Genomic DNA, 26,069 nt, shown 5'->3' on the forward strand with positions numbered 1-26,069 from the left:
TTATGGATTTTAATTCCATTTTATGGAGTGAAGTATTTGACCTTGAAATCGCCAGCCTGCGCAACAAAAGTCAATGTAAAAATTGACTAAGCCGAGTCGAAAATTATTGGCTTTAAAGTGACTGCATTTTATTTGATGCGGGTGTCTGAGCATGATGGAGATCACCAACCACGGGATTATTTTCCGTCTCTTATCTATCCATCTATGCCCAGCTTAAAGAGGAACCTATCCTAAACAACATAATAAAGGCACCTTTAGCCCCCGTTCACACCTGTGCGACTCGTCATGCGATTTAACAGTTCCAAATCGCATAAGTTGAACCCTATTGCCAGCAATGGAACCGTTCAAATCGCCACGATTCTGAACAAGGGGCCAGATTCACAAAAGGGATACGACGGCGTATCTGCTGATACGCCGTCGTATCTCTGTTTCTATCTATGCGACTGATTCATAGAATCAGTTACGTATAGATATCCCTAAGATGCGACAGGTGTAATAGTTTTACACTGTCGGATCTTAGGATGCAGTACCGCGGCCGCCGCTGGGGGGAGTTTGCGTCGTAAACCAGCGTCGGGTATGCAAATTAGCAGTTGCGGCGATCCACGAAACTTTTTCCCGTCATTACGTCGCCGCAAGTGTTAGTTTGCCGTCGCAAATATAGGGCACCTTTTACAAAGTGTAAAATTACTACACCATGTAAAAGTATTCCCGTCTTTCCCGCGTCGCTTTTGAATTTTTTTTAATTTTTTTTTTTCCCGGCGCAAGTCTTTTTTTCACGTCGCGATTCACCAAACGTCGGCGCGTCGTAATTTCGCGCAAAGCACGTCAAGAAATTTGCGACGGGAGCATGCACAGTACGTCCGGCGCGGGAGCGCGCCTAATTTAAATGGTACCCGCCCCATTTGAATTGGTCCGTTTTGCGCTGGACGGATTTAGGATACACCGGCACAAATTTCCAGGTAAGTGCTTTGTGGATCGGGCACTTAGACAGAAAATTTGCGGCAGTGTAACCTAAATCGGTTACGTTACGCTGCGCCCGGGCTACGTGAATCTGGCCCAAGGTTCCTGCACTACTTTTTACTGATTTTCATTGCAACTTGCATAGACTTCTAATAAATTAAGTCACAAGCCGCAATTAAATCAGCAGTGCAAATCGCACTGAAATCGTGCTGAAGTAGCGTAGTGTTGAACCAGAGATTAGAAATGTTCAGTAATAACAATATCCAACCCGATGCCTATAGGTAATTGCATTTTTTTTTATTTTATTCATACTTTATTATTCATTTCCTCTCCATTTTTCTTAGACCCCATTCACTCGGGACGTAGCAGAAATGCAGGCAGAAACGCAGGCTAAAATGCATGGCGTGCTTGTGGTGCAATTATTTCTTAATCGCGGTCCAAATGCAAGTAGCTCAAGTGTGAACAGGGCCTTACAGCAGCCAGATTAATCCATTTCACTTTACCAGAACTTTGAGGCCTCATTCACACGAGCATATTATAGCGCATGTGGGTGCGCTGCGCTGACCACTGATGGTGTGAGTTTGGGGCCTGTGTACCTGCAACCACACTGCTGTCAGATTGGGAGCAGCAGCTGTGTCTGTGCAGATGCTGCTTCCCAATCCACATAAATGGGACTGCCTCCACGGGGGGTGAACGAAATACCTGTGCATCCCCATGCGGGCAAACACATCCTTCACGTATAATGCCCTTGTGACTGTAGAACCCCCTGGAAGTGGACATGGACAGGTCCAGGGATGGACCTTGGTCGCTGAGTCTGGGTCGGGGCTGTTGGGGGCCGGGGGTTGGGTGACTTGTCCTGGCAGCTCTCTGGTGCCTCCCCCTGTTTCTGAAGTGTTGGGGGGGCGTTCTGGAGAATTGGAGGTAGAGGCTGGGAGTAGTTGCCTTAAATATTTGAAGGCCTTTAGCTAGTCCCTAGGTTGGAGGCCTGGCAGGGAACTAAAGAGTCCTTGGGTAGACGTGGGCCATGCTGGTAGGGGATTCGAGCGGAAGATGGAGAAGCAGTGCTGGGGAGAGGCTGTCTGTGGCCCTTGAGGGACCCCTTCCGCGGAAGGGGTTTGCCTCGGGCTGGAGCTCAGGTGGCAGTTGGAGGGACCCTAACCTAAGAGACAGCAGAGAGAGCAAGCAGAGACAGTGAGTAGATCTGCAAAAAAACAATTGTAAGTGAAAGCAAAAAAGTTTAGTTAAGGAACGTGCATGCAGAGCTGAGATTATATTATTTGAAGTGTTTGTTACCCCTAAAAAAAATGTAACCTGTTCCCTTAAAGCATATCACAGTGCTTTGTAATTTGGCCCCCTGTATTACCTGAAATACCTGGCTGATCCTGCCTGGTTCTGCCCTCCCTGAAACTGACCACGGTTTATCATGGCTGCTGAGCCCTGACATCGTGCTCAGTTTACGTGCCTCCGTCACTTGCTATCGGTCGCCTCTCTGCTCTCCCCCATTCTCTCCTCCCTACCCTCCGCCGGGCAGGGGATGCACACTGGCAGCTTTTGATGGGCACACTGGCAGCAATTGATGGGTACAGTAGCTGCGTTTGATGGCACAGTGGCTGCAATTGATGTTTGTTTGCGCCCCCCCAGTGTGCAACTGGGTTAAAACCATTAACAGGAGACAACATATTGCCTCTTCGCCACCTGTGAAATGCCTGTGAAAAGTGAACCACCACGGATCGTCTTTTAGAGGGGCTGCAAGTGTTAGGTTGGCCTTAATGTAACCAAGATTGATATCTTGTAACAGCCACAATGAAATACAATACAAGAGTGCTCTCATTTCAGAATACAGTTGTCTATACCCTTGCCTGGTCCTTTCCGGTTACTATTATCCTCTTACTATTATTCCTTACAGAAAAGCCAAACCCCTCCGGAGCCGGAGCCACCGGCGGTATCATTGGAGGAATCATTGCCGCCATTGTGGGCATAGCTGTGGTGGCGACCGTGATCCTGATCTGCCGACAGCAGAAAAAAAATCAGACTGCCAAAGACGACGAGGAGTGAGTATAAAAATCTTCATTACATCGATCTATTTGTAAATGTCTGAGATATTCTATTATACAATATATCATTGTTTATATATTTTTGTCATATAATTGGTCAGTATTGAGATACATACATGTTCGAGAGCTAATAGGCACATAGTGTTTGCGTCCTAATTATAGATGACTTTAACCCTTTCGCTGCCAGAGCATTTTTTTTTTTTTTTGCACAAATGTTTAAAAAAAAAATGTAGTCCTAAAAATTACATAAAACCCACAAACATTATATATTTCCGGAAAGCAGACACCCTAGAAAATAAAATAGTGGTAGTTCCATTGTTTTATGTTGCTCAATATTACCACAAAATGCCAACATTTCTGTAAAAAAACAGTGGGGTAGATTCACGTATGGCTGCGCAATGATACAGCGGCGCAGCGTATCGTTTTTACGCTAAGCCGCCCTAACTTACAGGAGCAAGTGCTGTATTCACAAAGCACTTGCTTCGTAAGTCGCGGCGGCGTAAGCACGCGTAATTCAAATGTGGAATGGGGGGCGTGTTTTATGTAAATGTATGATGACCTGACGTGATTGACGTTTTTTACGGATGGCGCATGCGCCGTCCGTGTACATATCCCAGTGTGCATTGCTTCCAAGTACGGCGCAACGACGTATTGGTTTCGACGTGAACGTAAATTACGTCCAGCCCTATTCGCGAACGACTTACGCAAACGACGTAAAAAATTAAAATTTCGAAGCGGGAACGACGTCCATACTTAACATTGGCTGCGCCTCCTAATAGCAGGAGCAACGTTACGACGAAAACGGCGTAAAAAACTGCCGCCGGGCGCACGTACGTTTGTGAATCGGCGTAAGTAGGTAATTTGCATACTCTATGCCGACAACAACGGAAGCGCCCCTAGCGGTCAAAGTTATATTGCACACAATTCTACGCCGCCGCAATCAAGTTACGTCGGTGGAGGAAGCCTATTTTTTTCAGCGTAACTTCCTTTGAGAATCGGCGTAACGCTATGCGGGCGCGGAATTCAAATTACGGCGGCGTATGTGAATCTACCCCAGTGTGTTTGATTTTCAGGGCAAGCAAACTACCCACATTTTTGGTAAAATATAAAAGATGAGGTTGCACTGAGTAAATAGATACCCGACATGGAAACCTCACATTTGCGTGCGCCCGTGAAATGGCAACAAACTTGAGTACCCTATATTTTCTATGGGCGACACTTCAAAAGCCCTCAATGGGTCTTCAGTTTAGTGTTACGGAGGAGGTTTTGGACAAGAATTATTTCTCTCACATCGGCGTGAAGCGGCGATGTGTAACATGTGTATTGGAATCAACGTTTTCATGCATAGGAATCCCTGACACATAGATTTTCTTTTGTACATGTGTATATGTGAGGGTGGGGGGGCTCCAAAAAATATATATTTTTGGTGGGGGGATTTTGTGCTTTGATGTAACTTTTACTTTTACTTAACTTTTTTTTTCAGCACATAAGGGACAAAAAGCCCCCTAAGTGATGCATTTTAAGGTTGACATGCATTGACAGGTTCTCTTGTCTAAAAGACCCTGCATGTCTCGGGGCTTCACTGAAGGTTTTGCAATGCAGAACGCAATGCAAAACATTGCTTCCTGACTATGCTAGCCGGGGGCACCTAGAGGCTGACCCGGGAGAATATTGGACGTGTGTTGAGAAAGGTCTGGCTCACAAAGGGTTGAGGTCAGGACTCTGTGCAGGTCAGTCAAGTTCCTCCACCCCAAACTCGCTCATCCATGCCTTTATGGACCTTGCTTTGTGCACTGGTGCTCAGTCATGTTGGAACAGGAGGGACCGTCCCCAAACTGTTCCCACAAAGTTGGGAGCATGAAATTGTCAAAAATGTCTTGGTATGCTGTCGCCTTAGGAGTTCCCTTCACTGGAACTAAGGCGCCAAGTCCAACCCCTGAAAAACAACCCCACACCATAATCCCCCCTCCACCAAATGATTTGGACCAGTACACAAAGCAAGGTCCATAAAGGGATGGATGAGCGAGTTTGGGGTGGAGGAACTTGACTGTCCTGCACAGAGTACTGACCTCAACCCGATAGAACACCTTTGGGATGAATTAGAGCAGAGACTGTAAACCAAGCCTTCTCTCCAACATCAGTGCCTGACCTCACAAATATAGATCTGGAAGAATAGGTAAACATTTTCATAGACCTTGTGGACAGCCTTCCCAGAAGAGTTGAAGCTGTAATATCTGAAAAGGGCGGGCCAACTCACTATTGAACCGTAAGGAAAAAGACTGGGATGCCATTAAAGTTCATGTGCGTGTAAAGGCAGGTGTCCCAATACTTTTGACAATTTTTTTTTTTACGATTTTTTGCCTGTACTGACCGTATAAGACGACTCCCCTTTCCGAGGCTTCCGACGCTTCATATTTCTTCCTTCTGGAGCCATATTCTTCATTCTTGCTGGAGCTGGAGCCAATCACGGCGAGTGATGTATTCTTTTAATGAATTCAAAACCTGCTTGGATTGGCAGAGGCTGTAACATCATCAGCCCACGCCTCTCTGACTCTCAAAGCCAATCCGAGCAGGATTGTATGTGGCCTGCTCGGATTGGCAGAGGTTGTTACTCCAATCCGAGCAGGCTCTGTATTCATTTGAATACATCGCTCACCGGGATTGGCTAAGCGGTATATACTGTATGTAGCCGGAGCTACATACAGTATTACCACACATCCAGCAGGCATCCGAGCAGCTGACCCAGGGTATAAGACGACCGCTGCTTTTTGGCCAGTGTAAAAGGTAGTCTTATACGCCAGCAAATACTGTGTGTGTGTGTGTGCAGTATATATATATATATATATATATATATATATATATATATATATATATATATATATATATATATATATATATATATATATATATATAAAATGTACAAAAATATATATATATATAATAATGTATAAAATGCCAGCTTTTAGGCCTCATGCACACTGGTCATTTTTGGACTATTTACAGCAGATGTTTTTGGCTTCAGATATTTTTTTTTATACAGTCAATAAACTCCCCATCATGTTATCCTATGTGTCCAGTTTTTGGCTGGGGCATTTTTTGGCTTTAAAAAAACAAAAACAAAGCTAGTGGGTTCTGAGAGGAGTTTTTCCAGCTGTAAAAACGATTGAACGTCCAAAAATGCTGATAAATGCCGATGAACACTCAAAAATCGGCTGACCAGCGTTTAACATTTTTGATCCATTGAAAAGAATGATTATATATATATATATATATATATATATATATATATATATATATATATATATATATATATATATATATATATATATATATATATATATATATATATATATATATATATATATATATATATATATATATATATATATATATATATAAATATAAAGTACATACACTGTATTGGCCAGATTCACGTACGGCGCCTTAAACATGTTCTGGCGTAGCGTATGTAATTTACGTTACGCCGCCGCAAGTTAGAGAGGCAAGTGCTGTATTCACAAAGCACTTGCGTCCTAAGTTTCGGTGGCGTAGCGTAAATGTGCCGGCGTAAGCGCGCCTAATTCAAATTGTTAAGAGGTGGGCATGTTTTATTCAAATAAATCATGACCACACGTAAATTACGTTTTGAACGAATGACGCATGCGCTGTCTGCGGTTGTATCCCAGTGCGCATGCTCCAAATCACGTCGCAAATAGTAAATTCTTTCGACGTGAACGTAACCTACGCCCAGCCCTATTCTGAATCGACTTACGCAAACGACGTGAAATTCAACTGTGGTTCCGACGTCCATACTTAACATTGGCTGCGCCATCTTTTTGGTGGTTTATCTTTACACCTGAAAACTCCTTACGTAAGTGGCGTATCTTTACTGCGACGGGCGAGCGTACGGTCGTGAATAGGTGTATCTCGCTGATTTACATATTCTAGGCGTAAATCAGCGTCCACGCCCCTAGCGGCCAGCGTAAATAGACAGCCAAGATACGACGGCGTAGGAAGACTTACGTCGCTCGTATCTTAGCAACATTTAAGCGTATCTCAGTTTGAGCATACGCTTAAATGTAGGACGGCGCGGATTCAGAGTTACGACGGTGTATCTACTGATACGCCGGCGTAACTATACCTGAATCTGGCTATGTGTGTGTGTGTATGTATGTATGTATGTGTATGTGTGTGTGTGTATATAAAAAATTAACGCTAACGTGGAAAATGCTAAGCGCTATTGCAAAAACTCACTGCAAAGCTACTGGTGTTTTTATAACGTTATTTTAACGTCCAGTGTGCATGAGGCCTAAATCTTTTTAAGAACCTAATATAAATCTACCCAAAAAACAATAAAAAAATAAAACTGCCGTACGGTGAGATTTTCACCACTACCGATGACTGCTGAGGGTTGTACCGCTTATCTACCTTTCCCTTTCACAGCCCTAGATTTGATGGAGACTGATTACTGATAATTGTAATTTGAGGGCTGCAGGGAGGAAAGCGATTCATTCCCAGGAAGGACGAGTGTCTCATCAGCCATATTGATGTAATGGCACATAGAGTATTGGGTCACAGATGATTTGATGACCCCGGTGCTGATTCCACCTTAATATGGCAGAGATAGAGGAGTTGCTATTCCATTGCCAGAGCCGTCAGTGAACAGCTGTCCCTGGGCTGACTTTATCCTACAGAACTATTCATACTGAAGTCATACTGAGGGAATTATCCAGCTATACATTGATGGAGTGACAGGTGGTGGCGCGGTGTCACTTATACCATCGCTGTGCATTATGTGATTGACAGAGAAGTGAAAATGTACAGACATTACATTATCAGTAATGAATCTCTTTCCTGTCTCTTCTAATTCTGCCAGTTTTCATTTATCCTTCTGTCTCAGTTCGATATTTTTTATTCCTTTCATTTTAAATACAGCATATGTACATGGCGAGAAAAAGTATGTGAACCCCATTGGAATTTGGTTTTCTGCAGTGATGAAGATGCCTAAACATTTTTTTGATATTGCTTTGTATGCCTTACTGTATGCAGAGCAATTACTCAAGAGTATGCACTTAATCGTATGTCTAAAGAAAGCTCCTTGTTGCAAAGCATGGTTCATATCAGATGATGCTTCTTGTGAATGGCAATCTTAAAATGTTTGCGTGTCTTTGAGCCCAGGTTCACACTGGGTACGATTTGAGATGCGATTTCACATGTCAAATCGCATCTCAAATCGGCGGCAATTGTCGGCAATGACACCGTCCTAATCGGTGCGACGCCGCATCTGCGGCGCTGCACCGATTTCAAAAAGTAGTTCCTGTACTACTTTTTGCGATTTCGGGCCGCCATTTACATTGAACCCTGCACAGATGTCTCTTAAATCGCGGCCTAAATCACGGCAAAATCGCGTCAAAACCGCAGCCGCGAAATCGCGATTTTGAATTCGCAGCAGTGTGAACCTAGCCTGAATCTGTTTTATTTCTGTTGTTGCCACTTAAATCAGAATTACAGCCTATCTCTGGGGAGAGGAAAAATGCTCCCCAAGGCCAGCATTAGACGGTTCAAATCTTGGCCAGTTCAGCAGGGACTAGCCAAGATTTGAACCATGTATGGGCAGGCTGAATGAATCAATCAACTTGGATACAACCAGCCTGCTAGACTTTTCATGCAATTAGCGCTAGTGGCTTGTATAGCCAGCCACTAGAAATAATCACGTGTTCTCCCAGTGGGGACTGCATCCCACCTCCCCCCCCCCGCCCCCTTGCTGGAAGAATACAATGGCTTGGAAGGAGGGATTACCCTGTCAAAATTCAATTACGCTCTGTGTATGGCTGCATTCAAATGGCTCCATTCTACAAGTGTCCCGCAACTGCATGCAATCAGGGCCGGTGCAAGGATTTTTGTCTACTTAGGCGAAAGTGCTTTTTTCCACCCCCCCCCCATCCATCCAGCACTGCCACACCCACCATTGTGATAGGAGGGCAGTCTGGGCAGTGTGACAGGAGGGGAGGCAGTGGGAAAAAGGGGGACTGTGGGACATAAGAGGGCAGTGGGGCAGAAGGGGGCAACATCACAGAAGGGGGTAGCGAGAGAGGAGAGGGACAGTGTGACAAGAGGGGTTCAGCATCACAGGAGTTGGGCAGCAGGACAGGAGGGGGGCACCGTGACAGGAGGGAGGCAGTGGGACAGGAGTCCTCCCAGATATCACCTGTCCTGCAGTGGCTTCTCCAGATATGTTCAGTGTGTATCTGGTGCCAGGAGGGGAAGCTTTGCTCCAGGCATGATGCAGTATAGAGCGGGAAGGGTGGCTCTTTCACCCTGACCTCTTCCTCTCTTTCGCCTGACTCCCCCGCACAGCCGGGAAGCACTCCGCCATTCCTCATTGAAGCTGGAGCCTGAATGACAGCGGGCTCCGGGCCCCAGCACATCTGCGTCCCCAACCGTTTTGCACTTCTGAAGACCGCGCCCGCCTTACAACCTCTCTTCTTGATTTGCCAGCAGCTACCGGGAGCAACATTTTGTTTGCCTGCTGCTGGGTACAGAAGGTGATGGCTCCCCCAATTGACGTGCATTCTAGGCCAGTGCCTACCTTACCTATAGGTAGTGCCTGGTCTGCATGCAATGTATTTGGGGGCTGTGAAAAGAGGGTAAAGCAGGCAGTTTGGAAGCAATACAATGCCTCCTCTCTACCTAACAAATTTTCTCTGAAGAGCCATCTGAGTGCAGATCGCGCTTCAAAGGGCACTGTTGTGTGAACGAGCCCTTACAGTGGAACAGGCCCCACACTGCAAGGATTAAATCATTGTTTAGGTCTAGGGGGTCACAAAGAGCAGTTTTACTTACCCAAATCCTCCGTTCCCCTGGCAGCCAGGACTTCCCACTACACTCAATCGGTGGACAATCCTTTGGCGTCCCCACGTCCAATGCAATGATATGGGCTCTGCATTGGTCTTCATGACCTCAGAGGACCAGGCAAATGCCAGAGTCTTGAGAGGCTGCAGAGACTGGTTGTACAGCCTGGAGGGAGCCTACAGGGGATCAGGTAAGAACTTGGGTAAATCTACTTTTTAAACCCCCTAGACATAAATGAGTATTTTACCCTTGCTGTGCAGGGGCAACCTCATTAGAAGGGAGCGTTTATGCTTTCCTTGGAGGTTATCTTTAACATTACAAATCCAGTCCACCAAAAAATGATATATTTTATATATAGGCGGTTAGGCCGAGTCAGCCTTTGAATTATTTTATATGTGTAGGATAGTCGAACAGCGATTCCACAATCCTAATGATGCATAAATTGTCAATTTTTATTTCTCTTAAAAATAAAACTTATTTTTCCCTTTTTATAATTTGAATATTTTGGTAAAAGTGATGGTTTTCTATTTTCCAGGTTTGAAGGGCCTCCAGCATACAAACCCCCTCCTCCCTCCCTAAAGCTGCAAATTGAGAAGGTAAACATTTAAAAACCATTAAAGTATATTTTGTAAAAACAGTAAGATAAAAAAAAAATGTTTTTATTCGTTGTTGCTCTTTAAATTTAATCCTCCAATCTATTAATCTCCTGTCCCATATGGTAGAGTGGGAGTCGTCTCTTAGTACAGCATCTGTGCCCTCCTGTCTGATATCTGAGGCTTATAGGAGTTGTGTGGGCTTTAAGCAAAATATGAAAACACTTTCAGCTTTATGAGGGTTAAAGCCCAACTCTGGGCTGAAAGAACAAAATTCAATGGGGCTCCCCAGTACTGCAAGGGTTAAATGCCCTTTAAGGGCTAAGTTCACCTTTGGAAGATGTTAGGGGTTGGATGCCGAAGTTACTACCCGAGTCCCTCTTCCCTATGAAAGCCATTGTTGTATTTAAAAATTTGTTGCAGTTGTGTGTGGCTCCACTTGCGCAGCTGCGTCATTCCTACACTGGGATCTTTGAATGAATAAACTACAAGTCCCATTCGCCACTGCAGCAGTCGGACTTGTTATTTCCCAATAGGACTACAAGTGCACTGGTCAACACACTTATTCACAAGTCCTCCAGCTTTCTAACAGAAAGCCCCTACAAAGGTACGGTCGGAAAGCTGGAGGACATGTCTGAGATTGCACTCGCGATTCACCGATTGCAGGTGCGATGCTTTGCAGTCTCCCTTGGGGAAAAAAACGTGAATTCATCCTTTAAAGCCCAACTCTAGGGGGGGAAAAATTCCCATGCAGTGGGGTTATACCCGTACTGCTTGGGTCAACTGCTCGTTTTGTCTAGGGGCGAGGAGAAAGCTTACCCGATCCTTCAGGCCACAGAAAAAAATGGTGCTCCCCACGGTACAGTGGTTACATAGTTACATAGTTAGTCAGGTTGAAAAAAGACACAAGTCCATCCAGTTCAACCACAAAAAATAAAAAAACAAAATAAAAAACACAGTAAAATCCTATACACTCAACTCCATACCCACAGTTGATCCAGAGAAAGGCAAAAAACCCCAGCAGAGCATGATCCAATTTGCTACAGCAGGGGAAAAAATGCCTTCCTGATCCCCCGAGAGGCAATCGGATTTACCCTGGATCAACTTTACCTACAAATCTTAGTACTCAGTTATATTATTTACATTTAGGAAAGAATCCAGGCCTTTCTTAAAGCAATCTACTGAGCTGGCCAGAACCACCTCTGGAGGGAGTCTGTTCCACATTTTCACAGCTCTTACTGTGAAGAAACCTTTCCGTATTTGGAGGTGAAATCTCTTTTCCTCTAGACGTAAAGAGTGCCCCCTTGTCCTCAGTGTTGACCGTAAAGTGAATAACTCAACACCAAGTTCACTGTATGGACCTCTTATATATTTGTACATGTTGATCATATCCCCCCTTATTCTCCTCTTCTCAAGAGTGAATAAATTTAGTTCTTCTAATCTTTCCTCATAGCTGAGCTCCTCCATGCCTCTTATCAGTTTGGTTGCCCTTCTCTGCACAGTGGTGGACTGTTCCTGGTCTATGGGGCCTGCTCAGGGCTTGATGACATCTGGAATAGTCCACAACTCAAGCACAGGGGTGCCAGATTAGTCTTGTGCAGGGAGTATTAGGTAAGTATATCTCCCTTCGCTTCTTCCAGAGACAAAATTAACCCATGCAGTGCAGGCACAGCCCCAATACATGGGAAAACCTTTCTTTTGCTCAGAGATGGGCTTTCAGTTTGATGGTGCCTTCAATGATTTAACTAATTGTAAATTACTTTTCATTTGCATACCATGTCAATATTTCAATTTTCACATTAGCTTCACATTAGCGTTGAAAAGTGCATTCCCATAAGACTAGTTTGACTGATTCTTATTGATCGGGAACAAATTTAACTATTAGAAATGTGTTTGTTCCCATTATATTCAATCCTTGTCCTTTTTTTGCTTTTTCTGGCCTCTCTTAGGCTGTGTTCTTAAAGAGGAAGTAAACCCTCTTAAAAAAAGAGAAAAAAAAAAAACCCTGCAAGACAAAGGCATAATGAGCTAGTATGCATAGCATACTAGCTCATTGTGTATTACTTACCTCAGATCGAAGCCCCCACAGCGGTCCTTGTCTCCCCCTCTATCCACCGACATGTTGTCCCGGAGTTACTTCTGGGTATTGCGGCTCCGGCACATGCGCGCGGGAGCTGGCGGTAATGCCACGGAGACTGCAGCAACAGCACATAGGTGCCATTGCTTCAGTTTTCCCCAGTGCACATGTGCCGATGACATTGGCACATGCAGGGGATAGAATCTGGGCAGGTTTCTCCTAAACCGTGCAGGTTTAGGAGATATCCTTGTTAGCTACAGGTAAACCTTAATATAGGCTTACCTGTAGCATAAGGTTATAAAATAGGGTTTACAACCACTTTAAGTGTGCAATGTGCTAAAAAAAACGGCCTTCATGCTGTATTTTTGATGTGTTTTCATCAACACATGTTCTACAAAGTTCAATGGTAGTGCGCCTAAAACGCATGTAAAAAAATCACCCAAAACACAACACGTCAAAAACACACTGCAATAGTGGCCATTAGATAATCTAACGACCTTTCCTAAAAAGACCTCTTTTTAACAAAATTCTACAGGTGTAAGGCCAGCTTAGGGGTAGGAGGACAGCCATTGCTGTTCAGAAGGCCCTGGCACTTTACTCCCTCTGGTGATGTAGGTGGTCCCTCAGCATAATCTTCTACATCGAAGGGCTATTAAAATTGTTGTAAACCCAGATGAAAAAACAAAACAAAAAAAACCTGCAAGACAAAGGCATAATGAGCTACTATGCATCGCATAGTAGCTCACTATGGAATACTTCCCTTGGAACAATCCTGTTGCGGCAGCTGTTTTGTCAGTCTCGGCACATGTCGTCCTGGAGACGTCTGTCCCATAAATACTTCTACACAGCGAGGACAAACCCTTGTGATTGGCTGCTGGGAAGAGCACCCAAACCTTGACTCCACTGCTGCCACCTGCAGCACCGGGGTTGGAAGAACACCCCGATACAGTAGAATGACCCACAGCACAGCCAAGCTGAGACAGAGGCCCTATTCTCGCACCTAACAATCAGGATCAGAGTCTATACTCTGATCTATACTTAAATTTGACTAGCACCAGTACTATAAAGTACACAGGCGCTACACAAGTGTGAATGGGGTCTAAATGTCTCTGATTTAAAGAATTAACTGTAGTGATCATCAATTCATAATGGGCTTCTTTCAAGTTTACAAATTCAGTATATTTGCCGAGTGATTTTGCTTCTTACAAGAAGAAACTTGTTAAATCATATCAGGCCGTGTGTCATGACTTTATGATGATAAATACCTGAGAACCATGGAATTCACTTCCTGATGATCACACCATGCTAATCTAGTGTTGATGGCACAATGACTTATGACCGGTAACAGGAAATTACAAACATACAAACATACAAAAAGTATACAACATTCCCCCAGCAAAAAAAACAATACAGCCTTCCTGGAAGATCGTATCTATGTCATACCGGTCTATATATAGTAATATCCCATTCATCTACAATTGAATTGTCTGAATTGTAAACTTTTACAACAGTACAAAAAAACTACTTTCAGTCTTTATCCCCATAGGAAAATTCTTCTTCCCCCTCAATCCCTTAATGACGAAGGTAAAATAATAAAAATCAAGTCTTTTTTTTCTTTATCCTACTTAAAACACTGGCACCCACGCAAACAGACAATCTTGATTTTGGATCATGGGCAGAATTGCTAAGATTCTGCCCACGATCCCAAAATGCATGGGAATCGCAGCACAATGTGTTAAAAGGGTTGTAAAGGTACATTTTTTTTTTTCCTAAATGGCTTCCTTTACCTTAGTGCAGTCCTCCTTCACTTACCTCATCCTTCCATTTTGCTTTTAAATGTCCTTATTTCTTCTGAGAAATGCTCACTTCCTGTTCTTCTGTCTTTAACTGCACACAGTAATGTGAGGCTTTCTCCCTGGTGTGGACTGTCGTGGACTACAGGAGAGTGAGGATGCCCACTAACACACAGCTCCTTTCTCTATCTGCAACGTAGAGAGCATACTGACTCTCTTGTAGTCCAAGGGAGGGGGCGAGCACGACACTCCACACCAGGGGGAAAGCCTTGCATTACTGTATGGAGTTACAGACAGAAGAACAGGAAGTGAGGATTTCTCAGAAGAAATAAGGACATTTAAAAGCAAAATGGAAGGATGAGGTAAGTGAAGGAGGACTGCACTAAGGTAAAGGAAGCTATTTAGGATTTTCTTTTACCTTTACAACCCCTTTAAGTGCGACTATCCTTCAATAGCACCCCAAACCTGCTGCGATTCTGTCACGATTGTCACGGGACAGGATTGCGCGGGAATATGCATCTTCACAATTCCTGTGAAGCCTTTTGCCCGAAAAGGAGCAGGAGCCACAAACCCACATAAGGCAGCTAAGCATACAAATCACAATGTCAAATGATAATGTGAATGCGACTGAAACATTTTGCGCACTACACACCACAAAAATGTATATTACATTTTTTTTGTAAACAGACAGACAGTCACAATAAGGCTAGGTTTACGGATGAAGGTTCATCAGCTGTCCGCTGGGTTCCCCGCTGACAGCTGAATGTAAAAAAAAAAAACCTTGCCGGCAATAAAAGATAGTGAAATAAAAAAAAGGCCCACTCCGTCCTTCCTAGTAGGGCATAAGGCCCACTCCGTCCTTCCTAGTAGGGCATAAGGCCCACTCCGTCCTTCCTAGTAGGGCATAAGGCCCACTCCGTCCTTCCTAGTAGGGCATAAGGCCCACTCCGTCCTTCCTAGTAGGGCATAAGGCCCACTCCGTCCTTCCTAGTAGGGCATAAGGCCCACTCCGCATACAGCCGGTGCCAAGGGGTTTATTTGCTCAGCCTGTGGGGACACTAAGGCTTAAACCTGGCAGAGCAGTTCACTTTTGAATTCTACCTGTTGCCTGGAGTCACTCATAATCATAAAATGGTTTTGTTTCAACAGTCCGCAGAAGAAGTGCCACTGAAGCCTCTACATCCACCATCAGAGACTACAGATAGCCAAGACATGGAATTAAATGGGAAGGTGAGTCTTATGAACCTAAACAATCCCAAATGTATTATCTCACATTAAAACTTGTCCCTTATGAATGCATCGACCCTTATACTTGGCTAGGTTTTATTAGCCTTCATTTTGTTCCTGAGGGAGAAATGGCACTCCACCATGATGATGGCTGCTAGCCTACAAGCATCTTTGACTGCGAAGACCCAAGTGGGCCTGTTAACCCCATTTATACTAACTTTCAGCTTCCCTACTACTCATTCATTCCACATTCTGAACCTCCATCACCTCTTTTCCCTGCCTTTGTCTCTTCTCTCACCACCCATACCCCCCAAATCAGCCTCTACCTAGTCTCCACTCTTTTCATGCCTGTATTCCATTTACCCTAATGCCCAGTACACACTATAAGTATGTGAGTGGGCTCCTGAAAGATCCTGCGATATCCTGGGGGCTATGGGAGCACGACAAGTAATTTCACCCTTGTCAGCTAGGCTCCATGCTTGGATAAGAGTCTGGTATAGATTTTGGGGGGACCAAACACTTTTTTTTTCCATTTGCATGGGGTACACCCTTGAAAAATATAACTGACCCTTGGGATTTTAGGGGGAGTCCCTACTTTTTTAAAACATTTTTTTTGCAAGAGGTACCCCCTTTATATTACTAACCCGGACGACTTTTAGGGAACCCATGCATCTTTTTCTTTTTTCCTGGGTCCCCCTTATAAGCCATTCTAGACCCCCCTCTAGGATAATGATCTGGTATAGATGAATATAGCCTTCAGCTGCTTTGTTTACAAACAGATCAAAGTGGCAATGAAATGTTGATTTTGTTTTAGTACATTCCACTGATGCGCCACTCCACGGGCAGGTTTAAGGCATCCCGCATATTATTTTACAGGAATTTGCATTTATACTTTTTACTTTAGGCCTTATTAAAGACATGTTCCCTGCTAAATGGTGTTCTTTGTAAAAATGTTTTTTTTTTTTTTTATATATATACATGCCCCCTCGGCAGTGCCTTTCCTCCCCTTTCCATGCTGAGTTCTCTTCAAAATACACACTCACCTATGTAGTGGAGTCAGCATTTTCCAGCATCTGCTGTTCACATGGCTGCCTCTTCCAAGTTCAGGTAGCTCAGTTCCGAAGATGCGAGGTAGCTCTGCCCCCAGGCGCTGTTAGTGGGCTCCTGTAGGGATCCTGGGATATCCTGGGGGCTATAGGAGCACAAAACGTAATTCTCCCCTAGGTGTTTACTGCCCTTCAAATATTAGGGGGACCGGAGGGAGTAGAAAGTAAACCATGCCATAGGCTTGGCACTGGAGTCAGTAGGAGGAATAGTGCTCCATAATTGGTGTCAGTGTGAGAATTAGTTCCCTGTGTCTGGTGTCAGTGAGAGGAGTAATGCTCCATTGTTGGTGTTAGTGGGAGAAATGGTGCCCCATCATTGTTGCGCCCACTGACGCCATCGATGGGGCCCTGTTGCGCCCACTGACGCCAACGATGGGGCCCTGTTGCGCCCACTGACGCCAACGATGGGGCCCTGTTGCGCCCACTGACGCCAACGATGGGGCCCTGTTGCGCCCACTGACGCCAACGATGGGGCCCTGTTGCGCCCACTGACGCCAACGATGGGGCCCTGTTGCGCCCACTGACGCCAACGATGGGGCCCTGTTGCGCCCACTGACGCCAACGATGGTGCCCTGTTGCGCCCACTGACGCCAACGATGGGGCCTTGGTGTCAGTGTGAACAACAGGGCCCCATCATCGTTGTTCCCACTGACTCCAACTAGTTGTTCCCACTGACACCAACGCCCCATCGTTGGCGTCAGTGGGCACGACAGGGCCCCATCGTTGGCGTCAGTGGGCACGACAGGGCCCCATCGTTGGCGTCAGTGGGCACGACAGGGCCCCATCGTTGGCGTCAGTGGGCACGACAGGGCCCCATCGTTGGCGTCAGTGGGCACGACAGGGCCCCATCGTTGGCGTCAGTGGGCACGACAGGGCCCCATCGTTGGCGTCAGTGGGCACGACAGGGCCCCATCGTTGGCGTCAGTGGGCACGACAGGGCCCCATCGTTGGCGTCAGTAGGAAGAATAGTGCCCTGTTTTTGGTGTCGGTGGAAGGAATTGTGCCCCAATGTGCAATAAAACTTGGTAATATTCTGCTGCAAAATAATGAAGCCATCATTTGTTTTCAGACACCCCCGAAATATCAGATGACCCCAGAATCTCGGCGCTATTCAGATTTCCAGAACGATTACCTAGAACAGGAGAACCCCATCTACAACGAATTCCAACCCCCAGAAAACGCATCTCCCCGGGATGAGCAAGGATTTGTGATGTCACCAGCCGTCTACGTCTGAAGAACACAACGATTGCCTTGTCTACTCTGAGGATCTTTAATATGCTCTGTGCTGGGAGACATAAGTGTGTACATACCTTTACTTCTGGAGGTTACTGGTATACATAGACTCTGTGGTGTGGACTCTATTGCACTAAGATGGAGTATAGTGCTGTTTAAGCATTATGAGCAGGACTCTGTAACATTAAAGTCATGTATTGTATCATCAAGCATACACAAGCTAGTATGCATGAAAATATGTGCCATATGGGTTGATATAGACATTGCACACTGCAAAGGGAGTACTGGGAGGTAAGGGAGTTTTACATGGACAGGGGCCACATTCAGAAGGCCTTACGGTGAAAAGCGTTTGACGGAAGAGCAGTTTGCCCCTATCAGCCAATCACATTCCCCCTTTCATGTTTAAAGGGAAACCATTTTTTTTTTTATTTCTAAAATGTGAACATGATCAGCCTAATGTAAATAATCTTATTGTGTCCTAAAGCTTGAAAAACGTGTTTCTTTGTATAGTTTTTAAATCTATTTCTGCATGGGGCTGCTATATTGGCCCATAACATTTGCCAGACCTCCGTCCTACTAAGTAGTGATGTGAAAACACTTGGGGGTTTATCTAGGAAAAATTCTCAGCAAAACCCAGCCATTGTGAATAATAATCCCCGTAATGATATTAATATATTTATTTTCTTATCATTGTTTGCTCCATCCAGTGGCCATAACGTGGTTCTTTCCCAAAGTGCAAAATTTAGGAAAATACCAAATTTTGGCCACTAGATGGAGCTAGTGATGATAGAAAATTAGACATTACTGGGATTATTGGTGATGACTGTATGAATTCTGAGACGTTCACATAGCATTTTATGTAAAAATTTATTCCTTTGTCTCCGATCTAAGAGAATGTCCAACCTGGTGTTTTCCAGTCCGATAAATGATTATATTTCGGTAAGCTGTCCTACTTGGAGGAAGAATCTGTTTGTCCGGGATTGGCTTTTGCTGTTGTCATCTGATCTGAAACAGATTTTTAAAGTGCATGTAGCATCAGATATATTTTTCATGTCAAGTGCATGCATGCTATGTCATGTGTATGTGTAACACCTACCTCATCCAGGGTCGGCATCTACTTCCTGGGCCGAGATGACAGCTTAGAGATAACGCAATCATGTAAATCCTGGTGCCTGTGCAGTTCTTATGTGTTCACAAAAAAGAGACAGATGAGCCCATGTAGGGTTGCAGTCTCTGATCATTGGGGAAGAAGAGACTGGGGAAATGCCTGCAGCAGACTGATTAACATAATCAATACAGTGAATTACTTATTACTACTGACAAGGACTACTTTTTAATGATAAAGGTACAGCTTTTTTAAAAAAAAAAATGTATACCGCTGCTATATCTTGTGATATGTAAGGAATTTGTAAATGTACAAATCTGTAAATTACAGAAAGGTCAGTTTTAATCAAGGTTACTGGAGTTGAATTCAGACCCCCCTCTTTAAAATCTGCATATTACATAGTAATTGAAATATGGAACATCAAACATACATCAAAATGTACTTTTTAAACGAATAGTTTGAACTGTGTGCAAAATAGAATATGGTTTTCTTTTAAATGAGTATTATGGAGAATTTGAAAGGCTGCTGTAGGCAACAAGAAGAGCTTTTCTTCTGACACTTTGGATCACTGGGCCCAGAATGTTTTGATATATCGTTCTTTGGTATATGGGTTTTTGCATGTAGCGGGATGGTGAATGTGCAGTGTATGTGTGGCTATGACTGTGGACTGTATGTGCGTAACTGTATATATATATTTTATTTTTTTTGGTGCAAATCTTGTACTACAACTGTGATTACATATCAAGCCTGTGTCCTTCCTTTTAATTTTCGTGGTCTATTTTTGATAAATCATTAAAATCATTTTATAGTATTAAACCTGGTCTGAATGTTGATTTATTGATATCACCAAAGCAAAACGTGTTCTGTGATTTAAAATTTTTCAGCTGATGCTTTGATATAAACTGTATGGTTTGTGGATATGACCATCACAACTATATGAGGTTGTTGAACATCCCATTCCAAGACCATGGACATCCATATGGGATTGGCCCAGTGGCGGCTGGTGCTCCAAATTTTTTGGGGGGGGCGCAAACAAACATCAAGCGCAGTCACTGTGCCCATCAATTGCAGCCGCTGTACCCATAAGCCTTGGAATGCCACGACGTGCCTAGTCCCCTTATCATATGCCCCAACAGAGAGGTGAAAATCAAAAGGTTGCAACACCCTATGATTAAGCTGGGTATATAGTTGGTGTTTTAATTCATCCCAAGTTGTTCAGTAGGGTTGGGGTCAGAGCTTTGTGAAAGCCACTCTTCTTTCTCCACACCAGACTGGTCAAACATCAGCATAAAAGGACCTTCCCCAGACTTAAAGCGGAGTTCCGGCCACAATTTCACTTTTTAAATATAAATACCCCTGTAACACACAAGCTTAATGTATTCTAATAAAGTTAGTCTGTAAACTAAGGTCCGTTTTGTTAGGTTGTTACAGCATTTAGACACTTTATAAAATAGAAATTGACTGGAGCCATCTTGAGTGTGGGCATCATGAAGCCAGACTGTATGACTTCCTGGATTTCAGCCTTGCAGAATCTCGCACATGCTCAGTGCTGCACAAGCAGTGTAATAGGTTTCAGATCAGGTTTCAGCACCTGTGCTGTCCAAGTCACATGATTCTTCGAGACTGGGGAGTGCACAGACTCCTGGAAAGTTACACCCACTACATTCCCAGGAGTCTGTGCGGTGTAGGTTTAGGAAGCTTAAGCACCTAGGTGCAGGAAGAGGGAAGATTAACTATTCTGCCTAGCAACAACACTTTGAAGGCATCTAAAAAAAAAAAAAAATTCTTAAAGGATTAATGACATTTTTTTAAAACTACTGATGTAATGTTATATTTATGGGTGGAACTCCACTTTAAGCTGCCCATAAATAGATCAAAATTCAGCCGGTTCAGCAGGGAGCAGACAAATTGTGGTCCATTTATGGAAGTCGACCAAAGGATTGATTTCTGTCGAATGGGACTGCTGAAAAATTTTGTTGACCAGTAGCTTGCAGCCGAATGGCTGCAGCTGCTGATCAATGTATTCTGACAGCAGTGGAGTTCCACTGTCAGAATATAATGGAACAGCTGGGTGAATTCCTCCATCCACCTCGCATGTGTGGAATGCATTTTGTTTTATTTTTTGTTTGTTTTTTTTGTTTGTTTGATCAGCCTACTGGCTGATTGATAAAAAGAGGAACCCTCTATTTCCAGCCTTACCATGAGGTTTGAAGCTTACACTTGTTGTAAATGTAATTGTATGCAACAATGCCCTTCTGAAAACACATAAACTCAACAATTTGAAGGGATGTCCATTGTCCACATACTTTGGCCATATTCCATAGTGTATTTATGTACTTTTACTGATAAGTCCACTCAGAATGGGTATTACAGATCTGCATGACAGATGTTTGATAAATTGTAACTTATCATGGATCCTCTGAACACAAGTTCATCCTAAATTGGATAAACCAAGCCATCCAAATAAATTACAAGCAAATATGTATGGCAAGGGACTATCTGGATATGAATTGAATGCATTGTTTAGGTAGGCCCTTACATACTGTAGTTGTTGCTAAAGCTATATAAAGTGTAAATGCAATATATAAATGTGTATATATATACAGTACAGACCACAAGTTTGGACACACCTTCTCATTCAAAGAGTTTTCTTTATTGTCATGACTATGAAAATTGTAGATTCACACTGAAGGCATCAAAACTAAATATAAAAATAAATAAAATATATTTCATATTCTAGGTTCTTCAAAGTAGCCACCTTTTGCTTTGATTACTGCTTGGCACACTCTTGGCATTCTCTTGACAAGCTTCAAGAGGTAGTCACCTGGCGCAGCACCCCATCACTCTCCTCCTTGGTCAAATAGCCCTTACACAGCCTGGAGGGGTGTTTGGGGTCATTGTCCTGTTGAAAAATAAATGATGGTCCAACTAAACGCAAACCGGATGGAATAGCATGCCGCTGCAAGATGCTGTGGTAGCCATGCTGGTTCAGTATGCCTTCAATTTTGATTAAATCCCCAACAGTGTCACCAGCAAAGCACCCCCACACCATCACACCTCCTCCTCCTTGCTTCACGGTGGGAACCAGGCATGTAGAGTCCATCCGTTCACCTTTTCTGCGTCGCACAAAGACACAGGGGGGTTGGAACCAACGATCTCAAGTTTGGACTCATCAGACCAAAGCACAGATTTCCACTGGTCTAATGTCCATTCCGTGTGTTCTTTACCCCAAACAAGTCTCTTCTGCTTGTTGCCTTTCTTTAGCAGTGGTTCCCTAGCAGATATTCTACCATGAAGGCCTGATTCACACAGTCTCCTCTTAACAGTTCTAGAGATGTGTCTGCTGCAAAAGGTGGCTACTTTGAAGAACCTAGAATATGAAATATATTTTCAGTTGTTTCACACTTTTTTGTTATGTATAATTCCACATGTGTTAATTCATAGTTGTGATGCCTTCAGTGTGAATCTACAATTTTCATAGTCATGAAAATAAAGAAAACTCTTTGAATGAGAAGGTGTGTCCAAACTTTTGGTCTGTACTGTGTGTGTGTGTATATATAATATAACGTACTGTATAATATGAAATATTCCACCTAAAAATTACAGTATATAGTCATGTATGTATCCAGCAGGTGGAGCAATAGTGTCCTTTTTAGACCAGTGGTCATCAACCCTGTCCTCAGGACCCACTAACAGGCCAGGTTTGCAAGATAACTGAAATACATCACATGTGATATTATTTGCTCAGTGATTGCAGTATTCTAATCTGCATCTCCCCAAGGTAATACATAAAATCTGGCCCATTAGTGGGCCCTGAGGACAGGGTTGATGACCACTGTTTTAGACTGTTCGCTTTTCGGCTTTCATATTTGCTAAACGAAGCCCCTCTGTTTACAGAAAACGATAGCTGAATTAAAGGGAGGACCCATCCTTGTATAACTCAGTCTGAGCTTTCAGTCAGGTGACAGGTTCTGGCTGGTGAGCTTTCTGTTTAGCTAACCCAGAGTGCTCTGTGAATTATTTATAGCCTTTTCCATGAATTTAAATATTTTTTTTGTAAAACAAAGATGGTATGCAAATCGCAAAAAAGGGCTTAAACATTTAGCCTTAGGGGGGGGGGGGGAATTAACTCAATATTATCTGTATATAGTAACCAAAAAATAAATAAAGGAATAGTTTGAAGAAAATTGTTCCGAACCATTATAGTTTTCCTAAGAGCCCATTTACACAGGGGCAACATGACTTCCAGCACGACTTTGGGAGGCAACTTGGACTCGACTTGAGTATGAATCGTCTGGAAACTTGCAAGGCAACTTCAAGTTGCCTCCAGGACAGGAGGCTTTCCAGTGGCCAATCAAACAACAATCAGCTCTGTGGGAGGGAGGAAGGGGTTTGCCTGAGAAATGTATGTTATCTTGCTATATTGTTGCTTCAGTTAAGACAGTGATCCGACTTCTAAGGCGACTTCCATTGAAATCGATGGGTACAAGTTGCCTAGAAGTCGGATTGAAGTAGTACAGGAACCTTTTCTGAAGTCCGAGCGACTTCAGTAGTGTACATTAGGACGGCTCCCATTCATTTTCTCGACCGCGCGACTTGGGGCAACTTGAAGTCGGATCCCAGGTCGCCCCAGTGTGAACTGGCTCTAAAGGTTTAATGTGCGTGTATATGTGTGTAATACTGACAATACCTGCTGATCTCTGCCTGTGGTATTAATATGAGCAGATCTCTGCCTCTAATATGAGAAACACCAGCTTTACATACACTGTACAGAGGACACAGACAGTAAACCACTTGAAAAGACTGCAGCTAGCACAATCACCTGCCTGCCTGTCAGTATATTAGGAAGAGCAGATCTAGCTAAACTCAATACAGTGTATAAATATATATACAACACCTGGGATGCATATATATCCTCTACACACTGTAGCTCTAACTGACTAGCCTGCCTGCCTGCTCTATCTAACTGCAAAAAATGACACTCTCTCTCTCGTCTCTGTAACCCACCGCAACACACTACACAAGGCTGCCAGGGAGGTGGCCTTATATAGTGTGGGGCGTGTACTAAACCCCCTGAGCCATAATTGGCCACAGCCACCCTGGCTCTGGCCAATTATGGCTCTCCATTTTTTGCAAGCTGTGATTAGCCAAGCATGCGGGTCATAGTGCATGCCTGGCCAATCATCAGCCAGCAATGCACTGCCGCAGTGAATTATGGGCCGTGACACGCCACTCGAATTTGGCGCAAACGGCCCATAACGTTCGTTATACGATGTTCGAGTCGAACACAAAGCTCATCCCTAGTTATGAGACACGTTTTTATAGGCCATTAGTTGAGACTGAACCAGCTTATAATAATTTGCACTGACAAGGGGCAGGATTGCTTTATAATTCCTGATCGATTTTGGATGGTAACTTGGCTTTCCATGCCTTTTTGCATTTCCCTTCATGTGTTTAGTCCATTTTATTACACATAACTTAATTTCTGAACTTTTTTGTTTTGGTTTCTTTATATGTATAGATTGCAGGCGTTGTTACTGACATGTGATGAAGATTTCATGTCAATCGCACCTTTAGAAATCTATTTACCTAGCAAAATGGTGACGTGTTCAATACTTATTTTACCTGCTGAATATACTGTATATTTATTCTATAGAGGGGCAGCACAGTGGTGGTGCACTTTCGCCTAGCAGCAAAAAGGTTCGCTGGTTCGAATCCCAACCACGACACCATCTGCCTGGAGTTTGCATGTTCTCCCTGTGTCTGCGTGGGTTTCCTCCGGGTACTCCGGTTTCCTCCCACACTCCAAAGACATGCTGGTAGGTAAATTGGATCTCATCCAAATTGGCCCAGTATATATGTATATATGTGTGTATGACTGTGTGTCCCTAGCGTGTCATGATCCTACGGGGTAAAAATGACCACACCAACCAAGCAGATACTGGCTGGAAACAAGTCATTCATTCATTCATTCATAGAAAGTGTAGCGGGGTCGTCCTGTCAGAGTCCAGTGACAGGCCATCCTCACTGGGACTCATGTTACCTTTAAGAAGTTATGCATTGTGGGAATGCAAGTAGCGGGAGATATGGACTCTTAAGAGAAACAGACTACACATCCCATTATGCCCTGCAGCATCGAAGCATGCGACACCTCCGCACAGACTTATGGGGGAGGTTACTTAAGGAAAGGGTGCGGTTGATTTCGCGCTCTCGGGACCTGCATTCTTCTCCTCTGTGGAGCTGCCGACACCACAGCTGTGCTGCTAGGCCAGAAGCCTGGGCCTAAACACACCGAGGGACCAGCCATCCAGAAGGAAGCAAGACTCCCTTATCCAGCCAGTGTTTCCGGAGATTGAAGAGGCAGCCTAGCTGACAACTGAAACAGTGGAGAACCCTCGTCCAGGATCCTTGTGCTGCGGAGCAGTGTTCTACCAACGTGCCTTCTGAGGAGAAATTCCAGCGGATCAGCCTGTCAGGTGAGAGAGCACACGCTCAACTCCTATCTTCCCTTGAGGCCTTGTACTCACGAGCAGACTGCCCGGGGACTTCTGTTCGATGGCTGTACACACCATCGAACAGAGGTCCGCGCGTAAACAATATGCAGGGCGTGTCGGTGACGCGGTGTTGCCGCGACAATGACGCGGCGACGTGGGCGGCCTGCCTTTAAATAGCTTCCACGCATGCGTCGAAGTCATTCGACGCATGCGAGGGATGGCGGGCGGCCGGACATGTACGGTAGGTCTGTACAGACGACCGTACATGTCCGGACGGACAGGTTTCCAGCGGACTGTTTTAAAGCAAGTCCAGGAAACAGTTGTCCGCTGGAAACCTGTCCGATCCGCCCGAAAATGGTCCGCTCGGGCCTACACACGGCCAAACATGTCTGCTGAAACTGGTCCGCGGACCAGTTTCAGCAGACATGTTTGGTCGTGAGTACGGGGCCTTAGACAGACACCTTAGTGCCACCTCACAGGCCGGGGATACATGTTGGTCTCCCGCTGAGACTTGGAGGCCTTATTAACCGTTTAAGTGTTCATAGAAGTGACTGACGCTGACGAGCGATCAGTTC

At 44.3% G+C, this 26,069-nt stretch overlaps 1 protein-coding gene across 1 annotated transcript in view; it reads left to right on the top strand.

The window, feature by feature from the left end:
- NECTIN2 (nectin cell adhesion molecule 2) overlaps window positions 1-19,816 on the top strand; it is a 161,758-nt gene extending 141,942 nt beyond the window's left edge. The window contains exons 6-9 of the mRNA XM_040327457.1: window positions 2,867-3,011; window positions 10,402-10,462; window positions 15,479-15,559; window positions 17,732-19,816. Coding sequence (XP_040183391.1) covers window positions 2,867-3,011; window positions 10,402-10,462; window positions 15,479-15,559; window positions 17,732-17,896 — 452 coding nt within the window. The 3' untranslated portion in view covers window positions 17,897-19,816. The remainder of the gene's footprint in view (window positions 1-2,866; window positions 3,012-10,401; window positions 10,463-15,478; window positions 15,560-17,731) is intronic.
- The last annotated feature ends 6,253 nt before the right edge of the window (window positions 19,817-26,069 follow it).

The sequence above is a fragment of the Rana temporaria genome, chromosome 10 (assembly GCF_905171775.1).
Source record: "Rana temporaria chromosome 10, aRanTem1.1, whole genome shotgun sequence".
Classification (NCBI taxonomy): domain Eukaryota; kingdom Metazoa; phylum Chordata; class Amphibia; order Anura; family Ranidae; genus Rana; species Rana temporaria.